Here is a 20,121-nt window from a genome sequence, read left to right on the forward strand (position 1 = left end):
CTCTACACAGTCAATCTTGATTGTTCTGGGCATAGCTAAATGGATTTTTCTGGATATATTCCTTTCAAAATGTATTATGTACAGGGCAGGGCCTAGATTAATCTTCTCCCATAAATCTCTTCACATTTCTCCCCCAAGAAATAGGACCTGGTTTAGTTTTAACTCTACGTTGCCCTCATAACAGCCACTAGTTCTGAAAGATATATGTAGATAAGAATGTTTGTGTGTCCAGTGAACAAGAAGTTGATAAATTCTAGGGTGAATTTTCCAGGGGCCACGCTCCACAGGCTGACGCCTTCTTCCTTCTCCTCTGTTCTCATTTCTCTGGCAACAATCTTCACATCTTGCACATCACCTGAGAGTCTTACGGTTATCCCTTCATTCTAGATGTCGGTGTCCTTTGGAGGAAGAGAGTCTTACGGTTATCCCTTCATTCTAGATGTCGGTGTCCTTTGGAGGGAGAAATTTAAGTACTCATGGTGCAAATCTACTCCCAGCTTTCCCACTTACATTGGCAATGTTCAGGAATTGGGGTGGTTGGGTATGTGTATACCTATAAGTGATTCTTAATTAGTTTTAATTCATCATTGCTGATGTTTCATTAATTATATAATATTTATAAATAATTCATAAAGCATACATTGATAAAATATTTAATTTTCACCCAAGAAAATGGTTTTTCTTATGAAGAACAGTGAATTGTCCTGGGGTTCATAGATAGTAATTGTGGATCCAGAATTCAAACCTAGATACTTTGATTCCTAACAGTTTATAATTATTTTGTAATTAAAACAATAATAGTGCAAGAGGGACTTTACCTAACAATTGCAATCAGTGTAACTGGCTTATTGTACCCTCAATGAATCCCCAACAATAAAAAAAAAGAAAAAAAAAAACAATAATAGTTATGAGTAATGTCTTGGCTATTCGAGGTTTTTTCTGATTCCATATAAAATGAAGTATTATTTTCTCAAGATCTTTCAAGTATGACAGTGGAGCTTTAATAGGGATTGCATTACAATTTTATATTGCTTTGGGTAGTTTGGACATTTTAACAATGTTGATTCTTCCCAGCCATGAGCATGGTATGTTTTTCCATTTGTTAACATTTTCAGCTATTTCTTTTCTTAGAGATTCATAGTTCTCTTTAGAGATCTTTCACGTCCTTTGTTAGATAAACTCCCAAATATTTCATCTTCTATGGCACTACTGTGAATGGAATAGAGTCCTTAACTGCTTTTTCAGCTTGACTATTGTTGATATATATAAAGGCTACTGATTTATGAATGTTGATTTTATAACCTGAGACACTGCTATATTCCTTGATCACTTCTAAGAGTTTTGTAGTAGAATCCCTGGTGTTTTCCAGATATACAATCATATCATCTGCAAAGAACAAAAGTTTGATCTCTTCTGACCCTATATGGATACACTTGATTGCCTTTTCTTCCCTAATTGCGATGGCTAAAACTTCCATTACCAATGTTAAAGAGCAGTGGAGACAATGGAAAGCCTTGTCTGGTTCCTGATCTGAGTGGAGATGATTTCAATTTAACTCCATTCAATACGATATTGGATGTGGGTTTGCTGTGATGGCCTCTATCAGTTTAAGAAATGTCCCTTCTATACCAATTTTCTTAAGTGTTCTGATCATGAAGGGATGCTGGATATTATCAAAAGCTTTTTCTGCATCAATTGAGAGAATCATATGGTCTTTGTTTTTTAATTTGTTTATGTGCTGAATTATACTTATAGATTTACATATATTGAAACAGCCTTGAGACCCTGGGATAAAACTGACTTGGTCATGATGTATACTAGACCACAGACTATACTAAAAATCAATAGTGATCAAAACAGCATGGTACTGGCACAAAAACAGAGAAGTAGATGTCTGGAACAGAATAGAGAACCAAGAGATGAACCCAGCTACTTACTGTTATTTGATCTTTGACAAGCCAATTAAAAACACTCAGTGGGGAGAAGATTCCCTGTTTAACAAATGGTGCTGGGTGAACTGGCTGGCAGCCTGTAGAAGACTGAAACTGGACCCACACCTTTCACCATAAACTAAGATAGACTCTCACTGGATTAAAGATTTAAACTTAAGACATGAAACTATAAAAATACTAGAAGAGAGTGCAGGGAAAACCCTTGAAGAAATCAGTGTGGGCAAGTATTTTATGAGGACGACCCCCTGCACAGTTGAAGCAGCTTCAAAAATACACTACTGGGACCTGATCAAACTCAAAAGCTTCTGCACATCCAAGAACACAGTAAGTAAAGCAAGCAAACAGCCCTTAGAATGGGAGAAGATATTTGCAGGTTATGTCTCCGACAAATGTTTAATAACCAGAATCCACAGAGAACTCAAATGTATAAGCAAGAAAAGAACCAGTGATCCCATCGCAGGCTGAGCAAGGAACTTGAAGAGAAACTTCTCTGAAGAAGACAGGCGCATGGCCTACAGACATATGAAAAAATGCTCATCATCTTTAATCATCAGAGAAATTCAAATCAAAATTACTTTGAGATATCATCTAAACTCCAGTAAGATTAGCCCATATCACAAAATCCCAAGACCAGAGATGTTGGCGTGGATGTGGAGAAAAGGGAACACTTCTACACTGCTGGTGAGAATGCAAATTAATACATTCCTTTTGGAAAGATGTTTGGAGAACACTTAGCAATCTAAAAATAGATCTGCCTTTCAGTCCTATAATTCCTCTACTAGGCATATACGCAGAAGACCAAAAATCACATTATAACAAAGATATTTGTACCAGAATGTTCATTGCAGCCCAATTCATGATTGCTAAGTCATGGAAAAAGCCCAAGTGCCCATCGATCCACAAATGGATTAATAAATTGTGGTACCTGTACACCATGGAATATTATGCGGCCTTAAAGAAAGATGGAGACTTTACCTCTTTCATGTTTACATGGATGGAGCTGGAACATATTCTTTTATTTATTTATTTATTTTTTTATTAAACCATAGCTGTGTACATTAGTATGATCATGGGGCACCATATACACTTGGTTCATAGATGGGAACATATTCTTTATAGTAAAGTATCTCAAGAATGGAAGCAAAAGTATCCAAAGTACTCAGCCCTACTATGAAACTAATGTATGGCTTTCACATGAAAGCTATAACGCAGTTATAACCTGAGAATAGGGGGAAGTGGGAGAAGGAGGGGAGGGGAAGGAGGGGGGAGGATGGGCGGAGGGAGGGTGATTGGTGGGATTACACCTGCAGTGCATCTTACAAGGGTACATGTGATACTTAGTAAATGTAGAATGCAAATGTCTTTTTTTTTTTTTTTTTTTTGTGGTTTTTGGCCAGGGCTGGGTTTGAACCCACCACCTCCGGCATATGGGACCGGCACCCTACTCCTTGAGCCACAGGCGCCGCCCAGAATGCAAATGTCTTAACACAATAACTAAGAAAATGCCAGGAAGGCTATGTTAACCAGTGTGATGAAAATGTGTCAAACGGTCTATCAAACCAGTGTATGGTGCCCCACGATCGCATTAATGCACACAGCTATGATTTAATAATAATAATAAAAAATAATAATAGTTACATTAGGTTTTGCAGTTTATCAAATGCCGTTAGGTACATGTTTAACTTTGTGTGTCAATGAACCCCTACAAGTACATACTCCTGGGCTAGGTTTTACTATCCTCTGTTGAAGTGTGAATGACCAAAAGTACTTAGTACAAGACACATGGCTGGTAAAATTACAATTCAAACCTAAATAATTCTATACTGTCTGTGATATGTCATGCCTATTTGCAGCCTATTATTTATTGAGCACCTACATTTCCCAGATATTGTGCTAGGCTACAAAGATCAAAGGTATTTAAACAATGAATATACTCAAGAACTGAACCTGAGGGCAAACCAGGCTGAGGAAGAGCAGGCGCTGCGCCCAGCAGTGGCTTGAAAGCAAGCAGAGGGAAGCATCAGCATGGAGCCCAGGCCAGGCACAGTGTCCCAGGTGCTTTGGGAGTGTGTCTGTGCAGTGTCCTGTCAGTACAGAAGAAAGAACCTCACTGGAGTTTAAGATGTTGAGTGATGTGATCATGCTTGTATTTTGGAAAAATAGCTCGAATGGGGATCTGCTTATTTATTATTAGGGAACGAACTTCTCCCAAGTTTTGTAGCTTTGACCATCAACCATTTTATAATGTCTCATTACATGACAAAAAGTATACACAAGTCTCAGCTAGTTGATTCTTTTGTTCCACTGGGCATTGACTGTTTGTTCCTCAGTGGGATCCAGTTGGTGGCTGGTTTGGAGAACCAAGATAACTTCACTGGTAGGTATAGCAGTTTGGTTTGGATACTTGGCTCAGCTTTTTTTTTTTTTTGTTGGGGATTCATTGAGGGTAGAATAAGCCAGGTTACACTGATTGCATTTGTTAGGTAAAGTCCCTCTTACAATCATGTCTTGAACCCAGAAGGTGTGACACACACTAAGGCCCTGCCCCCCCCACCCCCTTCCCTCTCTCTGCTTTTCCAGCTTCTTCTCCTTAAGGTCGTTAGCCCTCCCCACATGGTCTCTTCAACAAGGTAGTTTGACTTCTTGGTACCAGGACTTCACGAAGTCTTTCTCTGTAAAAGTGGTTCATGCCTTAATTTCAGTGCTCATAAGATACTTCAGAAAATAAATATCTTAATATCATTCAAACTGTTTCTTCAGAAACTGTTACATTTAATTTGTGATTGCCATTATGAAATACCTTTATTCTTTAAACAGCACATAGATAAATATGAGGAAATTGTTGAATTATTTGGGGGTTGTCAAACTTACGAGTTTGCTCCAAAAACATTTACATGGTCAAAGAATTATTATAAAAGCTATGGGCAGTAAAAATATGAATAAGATCTAATTCTTAGAGGCAGAACCAGGGAAAAAAGTCTATTGAAAAAAATTAAAAATCAATTAAAATAACATCACAATCATAGGCAGCCATAAGCCATGTGGATGGATGTGAAGTGTGTCTAGAGAAGCTACAAGCAGTCAGTTGAGACCAGAGGACAGGGGCCCCATCTGTGGGTGAATGTGTGAGTTCATATCTTCTCTCCACTTTCTTCCTGAAATGCTCTAAGGAGGCTACGTGGTGATGGAGACTATAAGAAAAGGTCATACTTCCAAAATCCTGAAGGCTTAATTGTGGAAAGATTGAGTAATGTTTTCCTATGTATTTTGGTTTTGGAGGAATTCCAAACCCACCTTCATGGGAGTCCTTTCTGTCATCATGGCAGAGAGCTTAAGAGCCATCCCCCCTTGAGTTCGGATCTTGCATAATCGAATCCAAATTACTTCAACTTTCTCTCTCTTAATAATTTCATGGCGTTTGGTGTTAATTATGCAAGTAGAGGGCATATAGTGCTCCATAATTATGTGTGCTTTTTCCACCCTATTCATACTGTAGTCTTGTACCAGTTGGCACAATGTAACCAGTTAAGGTCACCTGCTATTTACAACTTGTCTTGTAATGTATGTTTTTTTCCGACTCTGATCTTCATTTTGATTTTCTATATTGTTAAAGAAGATTACACTCCTTTTTCTGCAAAAGGCATAACATTTCCATTTGGGAGTCTTTCAAGTGTTTAAAGTTATTCAAGAAACAAAGTCCTTGATCATTTACACCACTAAAAAAACTAAAAAAGAAAGAAAAGAAAATGGATAGTTTGGTTCCCAAAACATATGGTTAAGATACGGGTATTTTGTTAGTGGGTAATTCACAGCTTATAGTTATGGAGCTAAAATAAGAGGACTAACCGGTTGTGATAGCTCAAGGGAGTCTGTGTTGAAGTGTGAGGGAGAAAGGTCTTCACTATTTCATACAGAGTGTAGTAGAGACTGTATCCCAAAACAGAAGGGTAAGTTAAATTTCACTATTGCTTTGAAGACTCAAGATTTAGTATATTTGGAATGGAAGAGCAAAACATAATCTTTGGTTTGCTAATTATTTCAAATAAAACATCTACTAGTTCTTTGTAGTTTAGGATATATCATTTTTTTTTTTTTTTAGAGGCAGAGTTTCACTTTGTTGCCCTTGCTAGAGTGCTGTGGTGTCACACAGCTCACAGCAACCTCCAGCTCTTGGGTTTAGGTGATTCTCTTGCCTCAGCCTCCCGAGTAGCTGGGACTACAGGCGCCCACCACAACGCCCGGCTATTTTTTGTTGCAGTTTGGCCCGGGGCCGGGTTTGAACCCGTCATCCTCTGTATATGGGGCTGGAGCCCTATTCACTGAGCCACAGGCACCGCCCAAGATATATCATTCTTAATATTTAGAAAATAATAAAAATATCTTTTTATGGTCAGTTACTTTATTATTTTGAAATAGATGCCTGAGACATGAGTAGTGAAATAAATAAGGAAAGAAGAGTAAAAAGAAATAAAATGATGAGAAAAGCTGAAGGGAGGCAAAAATATATAAATAAAAAGAGGATGCATTATGGATGCATAGAAAGGAAATGGGAAAAGAAGCTAAACTTTATGTTGATAAAGTAATAACATTTGACATTTTAAAATCAAAATGCTAGGTGAATTTTTAAATTTTTTCACACAATATTACAACAGACTACCTTTTAATGGTATCAGTTATGTTAAACTCATATTAAATGTTTTACTCTGAACGTCTTGGTGACGACTGCATTTTATACCTGTGCCTGACGTTTAATTTCACATCAGCATCACTTTTATGTGCCTTTGGAGGTCTTTCATTTTTAATAATATGCTATCAACAAAATATAAATGACAGAAGAGCTCAACATTTTTAATAATATGCTATCAACAAAATATAAATGACAGAAGAGTTCAACATTTTTGGTAAATTGTTTAGCTGTGTTAATTTACTCAAACTATTAAGAAGCCTGTGTATATATTTGTTATAAACATTAATTTTTCAATGTCAAACTGTTATACAGATGTAGTATGTTGCTATAGTATTTCTGATTCTGTTTCTTCTTATTCAAACATATATTTTTATTAAAATGATTAATAGTTATTAGTATTATCATATTTAAAAATGGACACTTACAGAAAGAACTCGAAATTTGTACTATCTAAAATGAATTTCTCATCTTTTTTCCTGATAAAATACCATTTTTATATCAATGAAAGACCTAGAAGAATAAATTGAGAAGTATTAATATAAAACTACGTCTTTGTTTAGCTTCAGATATATATGCATTTATTGATGTGGCATGTTAGAATAGAAGTAAGAAAGAAGAGGAAAATCTTGGGCAATTTGCTTCTCTGATTTTTTTATGTAACTTAGATAATTCTAAAAAAGCAGCTTAATGTCGATTCTGTCATCGGTTGTCAATTGAAGGACAAGTTTTATATCATTTTAGTAATGATAAAGCTTCACAATTCTTAGGTTTCTTACCATTAATATATTACTAATACTTAGGAAAACACAATAATTCACTCAAACTAATTTTTAGACATTAGATTCAGTGAATTAATATATATGATTTTTGTCTTATAAGGAGCATACCATGCAGTAATCTAGAATTCTTGTTATTGCAGTATTTTGGGTTATATCACCAATTATTTTTATTTATTTATATATTTTTATTCCTTTTTTTGAGTCAGAGTCTCACTCTGTCACCCTGGGTAGAGTGCCATGGCGTCATAACACACAGCAACCTCAAACTATTCGGCTGAAGTGATCATCTTGCCTCCACCTCCTAAATAGCTGGGACTAGAGGCGCCCACCACCACGCCCAGCTAGTTTCTCTGTGTTTAGTAGAGATGGGTCTCACTCTTTCTCAAGCTGGTCTGGAGCTCCTGAACTCAAGGAATCTTCCCTCCTAGAGTGCTGGATTACAGGCATGAGCCACGACCCCAGGCCCAAATCACCAATTTTAATTTTCTTTAGCTTATGCACTAACAGTTCAAAAGAAGATGAAGAGTAAAATTTTGTATATTCTTGAATCTTTAGATAAATAATAGATTTTCAGAGTTTACCCAATATACATTTAGGAAGAGTCATATGATAAAATGTTCAGTCTGACAGAATTTTGAATAAACATAAACATATGGTACAAATTTGTTCTCTTCCCACCAGTGAAGCTTAGCATCACTATATATTTATTCTGTTTCCTGAAAGAACAAATTTGAAAAAAGCTGTTTCAGGACATAAAAATGACAAGCTCTCCATTGAATTAGCACTCGGGACCTCTGTGTGTGTTATGACTTTAGGAAATTTAGTAATACAACTTTTAGAGTAGAACACTTCTGGTTTGTGTAAGTCCACTGTTACTTTTTGAAAAGTAAACGTATTTAGAATTAAACCAATAAAGTACCTTTGAAAAAAGTGTGTAAAATAGGGTGTGCAATGGCCTTCGTTAAATTCAAATTTCATCTGTCTATTCTTGGAAATCCAAAAACGTAGTAAAAAAGCAGCAATTTCGGATCATTTATACTGGTGAATGGGATAAAAAATCACAGTGTATCCATCAAGCTATGAAGCTCCTCCCAGCAGACAGCTGGAAGAGGCAAGTGGTGATTGTCCTGGTGCATTGACTCTTGACACCCCCCAGCCCTTCTAGGCCAGTGTAAAGCACAGTGGTAGGAAGGGGAGCAGATGAGTCAAAGGGTTTCATAGTCTAAAAACAGGTCAGCCCCAGGTTGAATGTGAACTGCAACTGTCAAGTTCTAAGCAGAGTTGTTTTGCTCTTTGTCCCCCGGCAGCAGGAGGAAAGAGAAATTTTGAAAGTGTTGCTAAGAAGAGACAATAAAGTAGAGGTTGTGGTCTTTTCCTGGGAGCACAGTACTTAGAAGCAATTCTCCCTTTTCAAAACCTCAGAGCCTGGAAACATAAATGCTAACCAGGGTGCTGTGGAGAATAAACAACAGTGACCTTTTAGGTCCTGCAGTCAAAGCAGCCTCCAGAGATCAAGGCGGGACTATTAAAATTGATGGCCATGGAGACTCTTACTGCTTAGAGTCGCGTTGGCGATATAGCCAGGGATTAATAAGCCAATGAGTTTTCTGCTTTTGTTAACATCCTGCTAACTCTGGAACTCTTAGAAAGCCTGAATGTTGTAATGTTTAGAAAAGTCGGTTTTGGAACTTGATAGGCCAGCTCTTCCACTGTGAGAACTTTGGGAAATGACTTAGACAAACTCGTTTGTAAATGGGTATGATAAAAGCATTCATTTACAGAATTTGATTAAATGACAGGACGCAGGTAAAATCTTAACCTTGTGGTTAAGTCCTGGCTCATATTTTAAGGGTTCTACAAATCATCTATTGGCATATTACTTTGGGTAATGTAACATGGGGAATTGTTACTTCTGTGTGTCAAAGTCTGAATACAAAAGATAAAAAAGGAGACTCATAGATCTTTCTGGCAAAAGAGAGAAAAGTTTCTTTCTAACATAGAAATCTATAGCTGCTAAAGCTAGAAAAATAAAATGAAAGGCAAAGCCTTGGGCTAAGTCTGACGTCTTTGTTCCTTGGCAAGTGAGATCAGGTGAAGCTGAGGGCATTTGAGAAGACGGGTGACAGCCCTCCTGGCCCCGTCTGCTGGACATCAAGACTCAACTACAGTGGCTTTCTATAGCCAGAATATTAGAATTTTTCTCCTCTACTTGTTTTATAGCTTTGTGGTTCTGTTTATCTTGTGTGTGTTTGTGTGAGTGTGTGTAATGTAAACCTTTCTACTCTGAAGGTAGAAAGGATGTAAATTTGGTAGAAGTACATGAATACTTCTACAGAATTACAAGTGGAAACGTGAACAGTTGTAAAACCTACCCTAGAATCTATGTGGAGCTTGAGTCAAACACTGAAAAGGACCAGGGAAGAAGGAGTCCATGGCAGGAACAGGAATTGTTTACACACCCCTATGGTTAGAGAATTTTGTTGATGTTAGTGAGACTTAAAATCACATGATAGATATTTTAAACATCTAGGATAGCATACTAAGTCTTTATGCTATCCTGAATGGGTATCATAAAATGAGCCTATTATTTGGTTCATTTTAATTAACTCTTCTGTTTGCCAAATCTTAAACTGAATTATTCTGACATTTAAAAACCTTAGTCAACTATGGTGGTATTCACCTGTAGTTCTAGCTACTTCAGAGGCTGAGGCAAGAGAATCACCTAAACCTGGGAGTTTGAGCCTGCAGTGAGCTGTGATCGCCCCACTGCACTCCAACATGGGTGACATACCAACACCCTGTCTCTAAAGATAAAATAGAATAGCATAGAAATTTTATCATAAATACAGAAACTCGGGTGGACCCAAACAACCCTCCAATTAGGGCACACAAATCAAGCTGCACTCAGGTCCCCCAAAAAAGGTTGGCCTACAGGAACGTGGTAGGTGGCCAGGCATATGCAAGTGATTTAAAACAAATTTATACAAACTGGCTGGATGTGATCAAATAATTTTCTTTTAAAAGCTTTTGACTGCACTTTGAAATTTATAGGTGATTAATCTGCACTCTATAAGCATGGCTTAAATGCTGTTTGGTGATCAAGGTAATCAGGCTGCAGAGCCCAGTTCTGATTCTCTAACCGATGCACTGCCCTCTCTCAATTCAGCGCACTAGGGCTCATTTTAGAGTGGGCTTTGACTAGCAGGCTTTTTTCTAACAATAAAGTACAGGTAATAATTTTTTTCTTCCTCTCTATATACTGTTTATTCAATTAGTGAAGCGTGAACAACAAATAATCATTGCCATCTCTTTTATGCAGTTGACATACAAAATTGTAATTAAATAAGGAATTCTTGATGCATTTCCAGGCATAGTAGCAATTGCCAAGGCCATTCCACAAAACCACAAATGGAAAAAAATCTCATTATACTGAAAAATTAAGTCAGGGAACAGAGTCTTCTGAATTACTGTTTTTACAGTTTTATCTTTTGCCTTGCTCTCAAGTGGAGACCATTAAAGCTTTTGACAACAAAAATTTATTCCACAAACATGGGCTTTATTTGTCCAAACTAGATTAATACTGAAAAATGTATGTCAAATGTTTGTTGCATATAAGGAATATTCTTAAATCTGGCTTTCCCGATTCTTCTGGGTACTAATGCAGTTTACCGTTACTACTGCACAGAGGTGCGTACTGAATGCCTTTTGATGAGGCGCTGGTGTTTCTGAGAAAGGCCTTTGCCTCAAATCAATCCACTCAAACCAGCAAATGATGTGACATTCAAAGCTTCAGGAAACCCTTTATGAACATTGTCCTCGTTGTACAATAAAGATTCAATCACAGAACTGTCACAAGGAATTGAAATTCTGCCTTAGGTTTTAAAGTTAATCTTCTAGAGTTATTTGTTTATTTTACGTGTAAAATAACTTTTACAAGTAGGAAAGCCTTTAGATGTGTTCCTAATTTTAATGAGGTCAGCACAGCCTTTTGTATTGTTTGAGTTAAAATATGATCAGTAATAACATAATGAATTAAGTCAATCTTGTATGATAAACATGGTGTCTTGCCATATTTATAATTACGTATTATTGATTACTGGAACTATTACACAGAAATTTTAACATGATGAAAAGCTCTGTGATTCTTTCTGTAACTAGACTACAAAGAAGCTCAACTTTGTAATAACAAGAAATAGAATTGGCAGTTATAAGCCACTTGTAATTACACCTTTTACATGATCCTTAGCCAAACTTCTCTGCTATACCTCTGCTTCCCATTCTCAGAGGCACTTGGCTACACACCATATTTCATTATTTCCAGGTTCTTCTTCTTATTATTATAACTTGAGGTCTCTGGTCATAATTTAATTTCATTAAGATGGTATTTTGAAATTGTAAGCTTCAAATATTTCTATTTCCTTAGACTATAGAATTTATGCAAAAATTAGAATCTTGTTACAAGAACTTTGATTGTTAATGGATGATTCTTTGTTATTATTATTTTATTATTCCTATTTTACAAATATAGAATTAAGCATAAAGATAATAAGTAACAGACATAAATTGCATAGCAGAGCTAGTTGGTCTCATTACAAAGCCCACTAATTTAGAGATTTATAAGGCCAGGACATTTATGTAATAAATTCTCACAAAGTGATTGCTGAGCAAAGAAAAAATACTGCTGCAATTGTCTTTTTAAGAGGCCTTAGGAATGTGTAACTTATTAAATGAAACTTTTGCCTGACATGTATTTATTATCAAAAATATGCTCCAGCTACTGATTTAGACTTGGTGTGTAAGAGTCATAGATTATATTTTATGTATTAAATTTTCAGCCTATTTCTTTATTTTTATTTCTATTTTACTTAATCCACTTCACGTCAGCCAGGAAGAATGTGTGAAAGAAATAGCATTCAGAAACATCAATTTATTTTAAACTACTCATACGTCCAATGTGGATGCAAATTTATTTTTATTGACCTTTGTCTTTCATGGTCTAGAAAAGTACCTTTCGGTTCACAGTGTCTGTTTTATTTTCTTTATAAAGGAAGAGTGTATATAAAAAATAAATGTATTATGTTGAATTTTTTTTTTTTGTGTGTGTGTGTGTGTGTGTGTGTGTGTGTGTAGAGACAGAGTCTCACTGTACCGCCCTCGGGTAGAGTGCCGTGGCGTCACACGGCTCACAGCAACCTCTAACTCTTGGGCTTACGCGATTCTCTTGCCTCAGCCTCCCGAGCAGCTGGGACTACAGGCGCCCGCCACAACGCCCGGTTATTTTTTTTTGTTGTTACAGTTTAGCCTGGGCTGGGTTTGAACCCGCCACCCTCGGCATATGGGGCAGGCGCCCTACTCACTGAGCCATAGGCGCTGCCCTTTTTAAAGACAATTTAGCCCTCAGATGTAGGCTTGGGTGGGAAGAGATCTCAGTAAGAGAGTAAGAGCTGTTGCTAACAGGGAGGATAGGTGATACTTTTTACAGTAATTACATTATTTAAAACCGACCAAGAGGCACACTACAGAATGTAAAGCTACTATGCATACTTCCATTTGCAGTAGTGTCACAGGTTTCCATGGTCTTGTCTGCACCAAAGTACATCTCTTCTAGACAAGATTCTAAAATCAACTTCATGTACTTTTATTCTAATCACTCATGTGGGGAAGCCTTAAAGTAATATGACAATATAAAATAATAGAAAATACATGGAATTTGAATGGCATGATCATATGAGCATATCTACAACATGCCAATTTCGGTGAAGATATCTCTTTGTAATATAAAATGTTCAATTTACCAAGGAATTTGAAACTTCTGGTAAAATGAAATGTGATATATTATCGTGGAATCCGGCAGAGGTATTTAAAGATGACTACATTCTTTATGGTGCCTCAAAACTGAATATGTTAGGAAAGTTTTACTTATTTATAGTTTATTACTTCATTTTATTTTTGATGAGTTCATTTTATATATATTTTAAGCAGAATCAAATATATATTTATATAAATTTCAAACTATTAGGGCAGAGATTTATGTTATATTTTTACAAAAAATCTATAATGTTTTCCTTAAGATGACAATTTTAGAGAAATTGATGACTAAATTGTAATATATTTATATATATTTATGCATATATAATGTATTTATATACACTATGTATATATGTATTATATAATTAATTTTCCAACTAAATAATTAAAATGCTCAATTGTAGGTGTTACCTCATACTTATTTTACTGGCAATTTTCTCTACACTTTGAATTTTGTGATATCAAGTTACTTTATCTACCTTTGACCCAGATACTGCTCTCCTGGAAGACAAAATTTAGTGAAAAATGTATTAATGTGTAATGAGTCCAAAAGTGGTAGTAAGGTGTCAGCAGATATCCATCATGGTGAGGAGTTAATATCTGTATCTGCGTTACATTCTAATTGATGGCTCTGTCTGGTGTTTGAAAAGCGTTAAATTGCCCATGTGCATGTGATGGAATGCCTACTGTTGTCAGTCTAAAGATGAAAACTCTGCTTCATCTGTGCAGTTGGTTTTTATATGATTTATAGAGAAATGACTTTGAATGTTTATATTAGAGGTCAGAATTAGAGATCTTATATTTCTGTTGTCACTCCTGTGTGCCAACTCTTTCTTTAGCATAAACCATACTCTACAATTCAATTAGGAAAAAAATCTTTAGAGGGAGAGACTCTAATTTATTAAAATGGGAAGAAAAAATCTAGAGAACTGCATTGGGACACTATCAGAGTAAATTAATCAATAAAATATAAGCTGAACAGTTAAAGAAGCAAATATCATAATATTGTGTCAAAGTAGTAGCAATTTATTGATGTTTAAGCCAAAGAATTGATTAGTATGAGAAAAGTTCAGCTTATAATGCACTTTGAAATAAATTCGCTTCTGAGGCATTTCACATTAGCGTACCACCAATTTTTTCATCATATTTCTTAAGAAAGCATAAATCATTCAGTGTATATGTACCCAAATGTCCCTTTTCTCCTTCCTAACAGGGTTATTCAAAGTTGGGCCTCAGTTTCCTTTTCTGTAATGTGGAAGAATTAGAATCCTGAGGTTTAGAGGGTCTTTATTCTACTATTTTCAGCTTTCTCCTGTCCTCTTGTATTTTTCCTTAGCCATTTTCTTTAAACCAAGTGGGAGTCAATTTCTTCCTTTTTCAGTTCATCAGCCACCACCTAACCTATCTGAATATTTATCATTAATTTCATCTGTTACTCCATTTCTCTTTTCGTCTTAATATGCCCAAGGGCAGAATTCAAATGCTGCACTTTGTTGAATCATTTTGGAAACCAGGCTATGGTAGGAGGGAGAGCAGGAGGGAAGGCGGCAGGTAGAGAAAACAAACGAGCAAGTACGTCTGCAGAGCCGTTCCTGATGTTGTTCTAATACAAACTAAATAACATTACGTGGTAACATTTAGTATATCATCTGATGATTTTTATGTTAGTCTCCATGTATAGGCTAATTAAGAAAAGCAAAAGCCAACCCAACAGCTATAGTACACGTACCTGTGTGAATATTTTGCAACCTACTCCCCCTCACCACAGTGTCTTGCAGAATTATGTCATTTCTTCTGTATTATTGAAGTCATTTTATTTCTTCGAGCAATCTGTGCAAGTTCTGTGTCCTCTCCCAGGAGCAGTATCTTCTAACTCAGTGTAGGCTTCAGGTTCACTGTCTCAACTAACCCTGATGCCAACACGATGAGGGTTGATGATCATGCCCATGTCACACATGAAGACCCCGGGTTGCAGGGAAGTTAATTGTTTGGCCAGTATCATCTTTACCTAGCTTTTTCTTAGCATCTTTGGCCCATGTGCTCCATCCTCAGCCGTAACACATTCTAGATCAGTGCTTCTCAGCCTTCCTAAGGCCGTGACCCTTTAATACAGTGACTGTGGGTCGTGACAGGTGCTCTAGATCTTTCAAATGAGCCATTTTGTTCTCTCTGGCCGTTGGCAAATTTCCCTCTGCTGGGTGCCCACTCTCACTTTCCTCCTCTTTGACAAAGGCAACTCAGAGATCACTTTCTTGAGTACTCATTTTCCATATTTTCTGGTCATTACCTCTGAATTTTGTTGGTGCTTTGTGCATTTTATGTGACTTCCCTGTTTGTTTATGTATCTATTTTTGGGAAGAGCGAGCCCTTAATCTGTGTCTTCATCGCCTACCCCAGTGCCTGACATGCAGACGTCCTCAAACTTTTTAAACAGGGGGCCAGTTCACTGTCCCTCAGACTGTTGGAGGGCTGGACTATACTTAAAAAAAAAAACAAAAAATAAAAAAATAACTGAACAAATTCCTATGCACACTGCACATATCTTATTTTGAAGTAAAAAAACAAAACGGGAACAAATACAACCACACCGCCACATGTGGCCCACGAGCTGTAGTTTGAGGACGCCTGCAAGGCTCATCTTTATTGAGTCAACTCTGGGTGAAAATCAATCCAAGAGCATTACTATTAGGTAGCATATGGAAATTTTAGTCAGAATTGTAATTTTTATTTGGAAGAATTTAATAAAGGCTGCGTATAATCATAATGCCACTCCCTTGCATGAAGTCCTTGTTTGTGCATTTTTCCGTTAGAATTTACTTGTCAATCACCATCCCTAAGGCGATTAACTAATTAGCAGTTGAGCTCTGTTCTTCACCCACCACAGTGGGACACAAAAACTCAGAAAACACAGTGAGGGACCTTAGAGTCCAAAGGGGTGACAAATCTAACACACAGACAATTTACATGTAAATACTCTTAATCTGCTACTGTAATTCACCAGTGCATTACTAAATACAGACTTAAGACCACCTGCAGCTAATTAGCCCAGTTATCCTCATACCACTCTGCAGGACATAGCAAGAGTCATCCCAACTGTGTGGGGGAGACACCCTCCATCTGCTGCTCCTGTGGCAAGGTTCTGAAGCCCAACTATCCCAGGCTGGCAAAAGGCTTACCTCTCTGGATGAATGCCATCTCAGTTCTTTTATTAAAGTTCATTGAGCCAAGCCAATTCCTTAGAAAAGCTTTTTTAAATGTTTATTTTATTTTTGAAGACAGTTTTGCTCTGTCACCAAGGCTGTAGCAAGATCCTAGCTCTTTGTAGTCTTGAACTCTTGGGCCCAAGAGATCTTCTCAGCCTCTGGGGCAGCTAGGACTGCAGGTGCACACCACTACACCCAGTTAAGTTTTTTAAAACCATTTTTATTAAAATGAGGTCTCACTCTGTTGTGTTATTCAAAGTGTGGTCTTCGACTTCCAGCCTCAGGTGATCCTCTTGCCTCAGCCTCTTAAAACACTGGACATTTACTGTGGGACATCTTGAGCCACTCTGATAACTGAAAATTTTCCAGCAATTAGTAATTTATATCTGTGGCATAACAAATTTGGCTTATTTTATTTCTTCTAAGTAGGTCTGTACTTCATTTCCTTGTTCTGCCTATTTTTATCTTAAATTTGAGTTCTAAAACTAATATTGGCGATGTAATCACCCCTAAGTCTTTCATTCTTTTTCCCCATAATATACCAAATCACAGCTTTTTTGCTTTTGCCCTTAATTGTTTTAAAGTATTTTTGCAAATGTGTAAATTTAATTTTGCCTTCATTGTAATAGATCATTGTCCAATGCAATTACATATTTTGTGATTTTTCTTATTCTCCTGAGCTTCAGAGATTAATGGTGTGTGTTTGGGGGGGTGTCTGTATATAATTTTATGTTTTCTCACAGCTTTTTTACCAAATACCTTTTGCTTTTAGTTTTTGTCTTCCTTTCCTATTGATGGAAAATCATAGGATTAAATAATTTAAAATATGTGACATTCTATAGGCAGAATGTATTTCCCCTGATTGTAATTACTAAAATTTGATGCACACACATCTGGTTTCCTTGCCTTTTTTTTTTTAACCTTGTGGGGTTAAGAAAATGTATTTCTCTTATTTTCACAGGTAAAAAGATGGCCTATCACAAGGTCAGTGCAGACCAAAGAGCTCCAGGACACTCACAGTTCTTGGACAATGATGACCTGCAGGGTACTGCCCTGGACTTGGAGTGGGACATGGAGAAGGAACTGGAAGAGCCTGGTTTTGAGCAGTTCCAGATGGACAGCACTGAGGATCAGAACCTGGGGCACTCAGAGTCGGCAGACCTCAATCTTGATTCCATTCAACCAGCAATTTCACCCAAAGGAAGGTTCCAGCGACTTCAAGAAGAATCTGACTATATCGCTCATTATGCAAGACCTGCACCAAAGAGCAGCCGCCGCAACTTTTGCCACCTCTTGAAAATACTTTGCACAGCCACTATTTTATTTATTTTGGGGATTTTGATAGGTTATTATGCACATAAAAATTGCCCTTCATCTGCAACATCTTCAGGAACAGTTAATCTTCAGTTATATCAAGAAATTCTCAAGACAATCCGAGCAGAAGACATTAAGAAGTCTTTCAGGTAGGAGTGGAAGAAGTGGATGTTGGTTGGATGCATTTCTTGGGAAAGATCTGTCATAGGAGATATTGAAGTGGTGGTGATTTTACCATGGTTTAAATCATTTTAAGAGCTAAGAAACATAACTTTCTAGCACACCCAGAATAGAAACTTCAAAGAGGGGGTGCATAATTTCAGATTTATGGTACTGCAGTACAATTTATGATGTAGTTTTATTAATTAACAGTAAAAACTAAACAACTATAGCCAGTGCATTTTCTCCCACTTGGGAAGTCCAGTTAGGCCAAATTGAGATAATAAACATTGCTAGATTCACATGTAATAAAAGCTAGGGCATTAGCCACATGATTGAAAATTTTAATGATGTCAGAATGGAATAAACCTGCTTTATGAGCTGAAGTAACTGTCCTTGGTTACTGAGATGTGGTCAGATCCTGTATGGTTTCCTGAGCTTCCCCGTGAGCACCTTCTATTTAAACACGCCGGCCTCCACGCGTCGTGCAGTTCTGAGAGCTCATCTCTCCTCACGGTGACTTTGCACGTGGCATCTTTAACAAGAATCAGTTGATCTTAAAGTTAAATTCTAAGAAAATATTTTAATTTATGCTTTAAACTGAGTTCTTGGAGAAATACTTCACCGATGTCATATAATGGTAGATCATTTAAAAGTGTTTATTATTTCATTAGAATACACACTGAACTGTAAAAACGCTTCCTGGTTTACTTATTTAGCAAAGCAAGGAAGTGAACAGGAAAGGCTCGATATTATCTTTCACGCATATCTTCCATTTTTGCAGAAAAAGGACTGTGCTAAGTGCATCATATGTGCTGTTTATAGGTAGGTGGTGTAGGGAGGTACTACTTCTCCAGGACAGTTTTTAAGTTTATATTACAGTTGGCAAGTGTGCATTTCTAAGGATTTTCTTAAGAAGCCATTTTCACTGAAGGAGCATCATTCATTCATTGTACTAAACTATGAGGTGTATTGGTGTTTCTAATCCTCTTCCTAACGATCACACCTAAATGACTAATAGTAATGTGTTTCCTACACCCTTCTGCGTTTGCTGTTCAATATTGTATAAGCATCCCCAGGCCTTTACCATCCAGGTAATAATACTTTCTATTATGTTACCCAATATAAATTGTTTATATTAAATTGAGGTGAAAAATATGCCATTGTTTATAAGGAATGATTGTATTAGTCAGAATTCAATGAATACAGCAGAAAAACATTCTGAATATTTAAAACAGAGGGCATTTAAAATAGGGAAATGCTTCCATTGGTGGTGAGGAACTGAGAAGCCAGTTGGGGATACTGAGGCAGCCAAGAGCTTCACGACAACATGAAGCCCTTCCTAAATCCAGGCTGGAGGACAAACAGAGTCGGGGTAATGTGGTGGGTGCTGGAACTTTCTGCATGAACTAGTGCAGAGTAGGACAGAGCCTTAGCTGGAGGTACCACTGAAGGTAGAGAAATATCAGCTTCTCAGCTTCTTTCTGCCCCTCTTGGTCCCAGCAGTTGGTCCCAGAAGTTGTCCCATTGGCTGATTCTAGCAGGGGGCAAATTCTAATAGGGGGCTGCTGACTCAGCCTGGAAAACTCATCCCCAGTGGATCTGCTCCCTGTAATACACGCTGGAGCAGGAAAAGGGAGAGGGACCTGTCGTAAATAAATCTATCTGGGTCAGGGATATTATTAAAAAACAAATAAAGAAAATGAAAAAAAAATCTATAAAACTATATTTACTATAACTTCATTGTGAACATCCATAATCTTTCAAAAGTGGCTTCTAGAAGAGGATCTATGGCATTAATTTCTTTTTAATATTAAAGATAATTATGTTTTTTTTCCTGATTAACTGCTTTGTGTTTAATTTATGGGCACAATGAATCTCTTGACCTAGCCTGTGTCCTTTGTTGGTTCTTGGTAATTTTAGTGTCAAATTTGTATCTGTAAGTTCATAAGGGATTTCATTGCATGCATTTTGTTTACTAAGCTATGCATTTATTTCCTTTCCTTATATTTATTTGGCTTTCTTTTTTTGTAGAGACTTTCTTTGCCTTCTTTTTTTTTTTTTTTCAGCAGTATAGTCATCTTTAGAACCTGACTTATGTCCTACTGGCAAATAGGCAAATGATTGTAAATGTTAAAATATACAATTAACAAATATTATTTCCCTCAGAATGGAAATTGCGTGACAGTAAGGCTCACATTCCATTCTTAAACTCCAAA

General features: G+C 36.9%; 1 protein-coding gene across 1 annotated transcript in view; it reads left to right on the forward strand.

Annotated features, from left to right (window-relative positions):
• LOC128573096 (inactive N-acetylated-alpha-linked acidic dipeptidase-like protein 2) overlaps positions 1 to 17,896 on the forward strand; it is a 234,104-nt gene extending 216,208 nt beyond the window's left edge. Inside the window, exon 2 of the mRNA XM_053573292.1 lies at positions 17,391 to 17,896. Within this exon, the coding sequence (XP_053429267.1) occupies positions 17,391 to 17,896 (506 nt within the window). The remainder of the gene's footprint in view (positions 1 to 17,390) is intronic.
• The last annotated feature ends 2,225 nt before the right edge of the window (positions 17,897 to 20,121 follow it).

This window comes from Nycticebus coucang, chromosome 20, assembly GCF_027406575.1.
Source record: "Nycticebus coucang isolate mNycCou1 chromosome 20, mNycCou1.pri, whole genome shotgun sequence".
NCBI classification, from domain to species: Eukaryota; Metazoa; Chordata; class Mammalia; order Primates; family Lorisidae; genus Nycticebus; species Nycticebus coucang.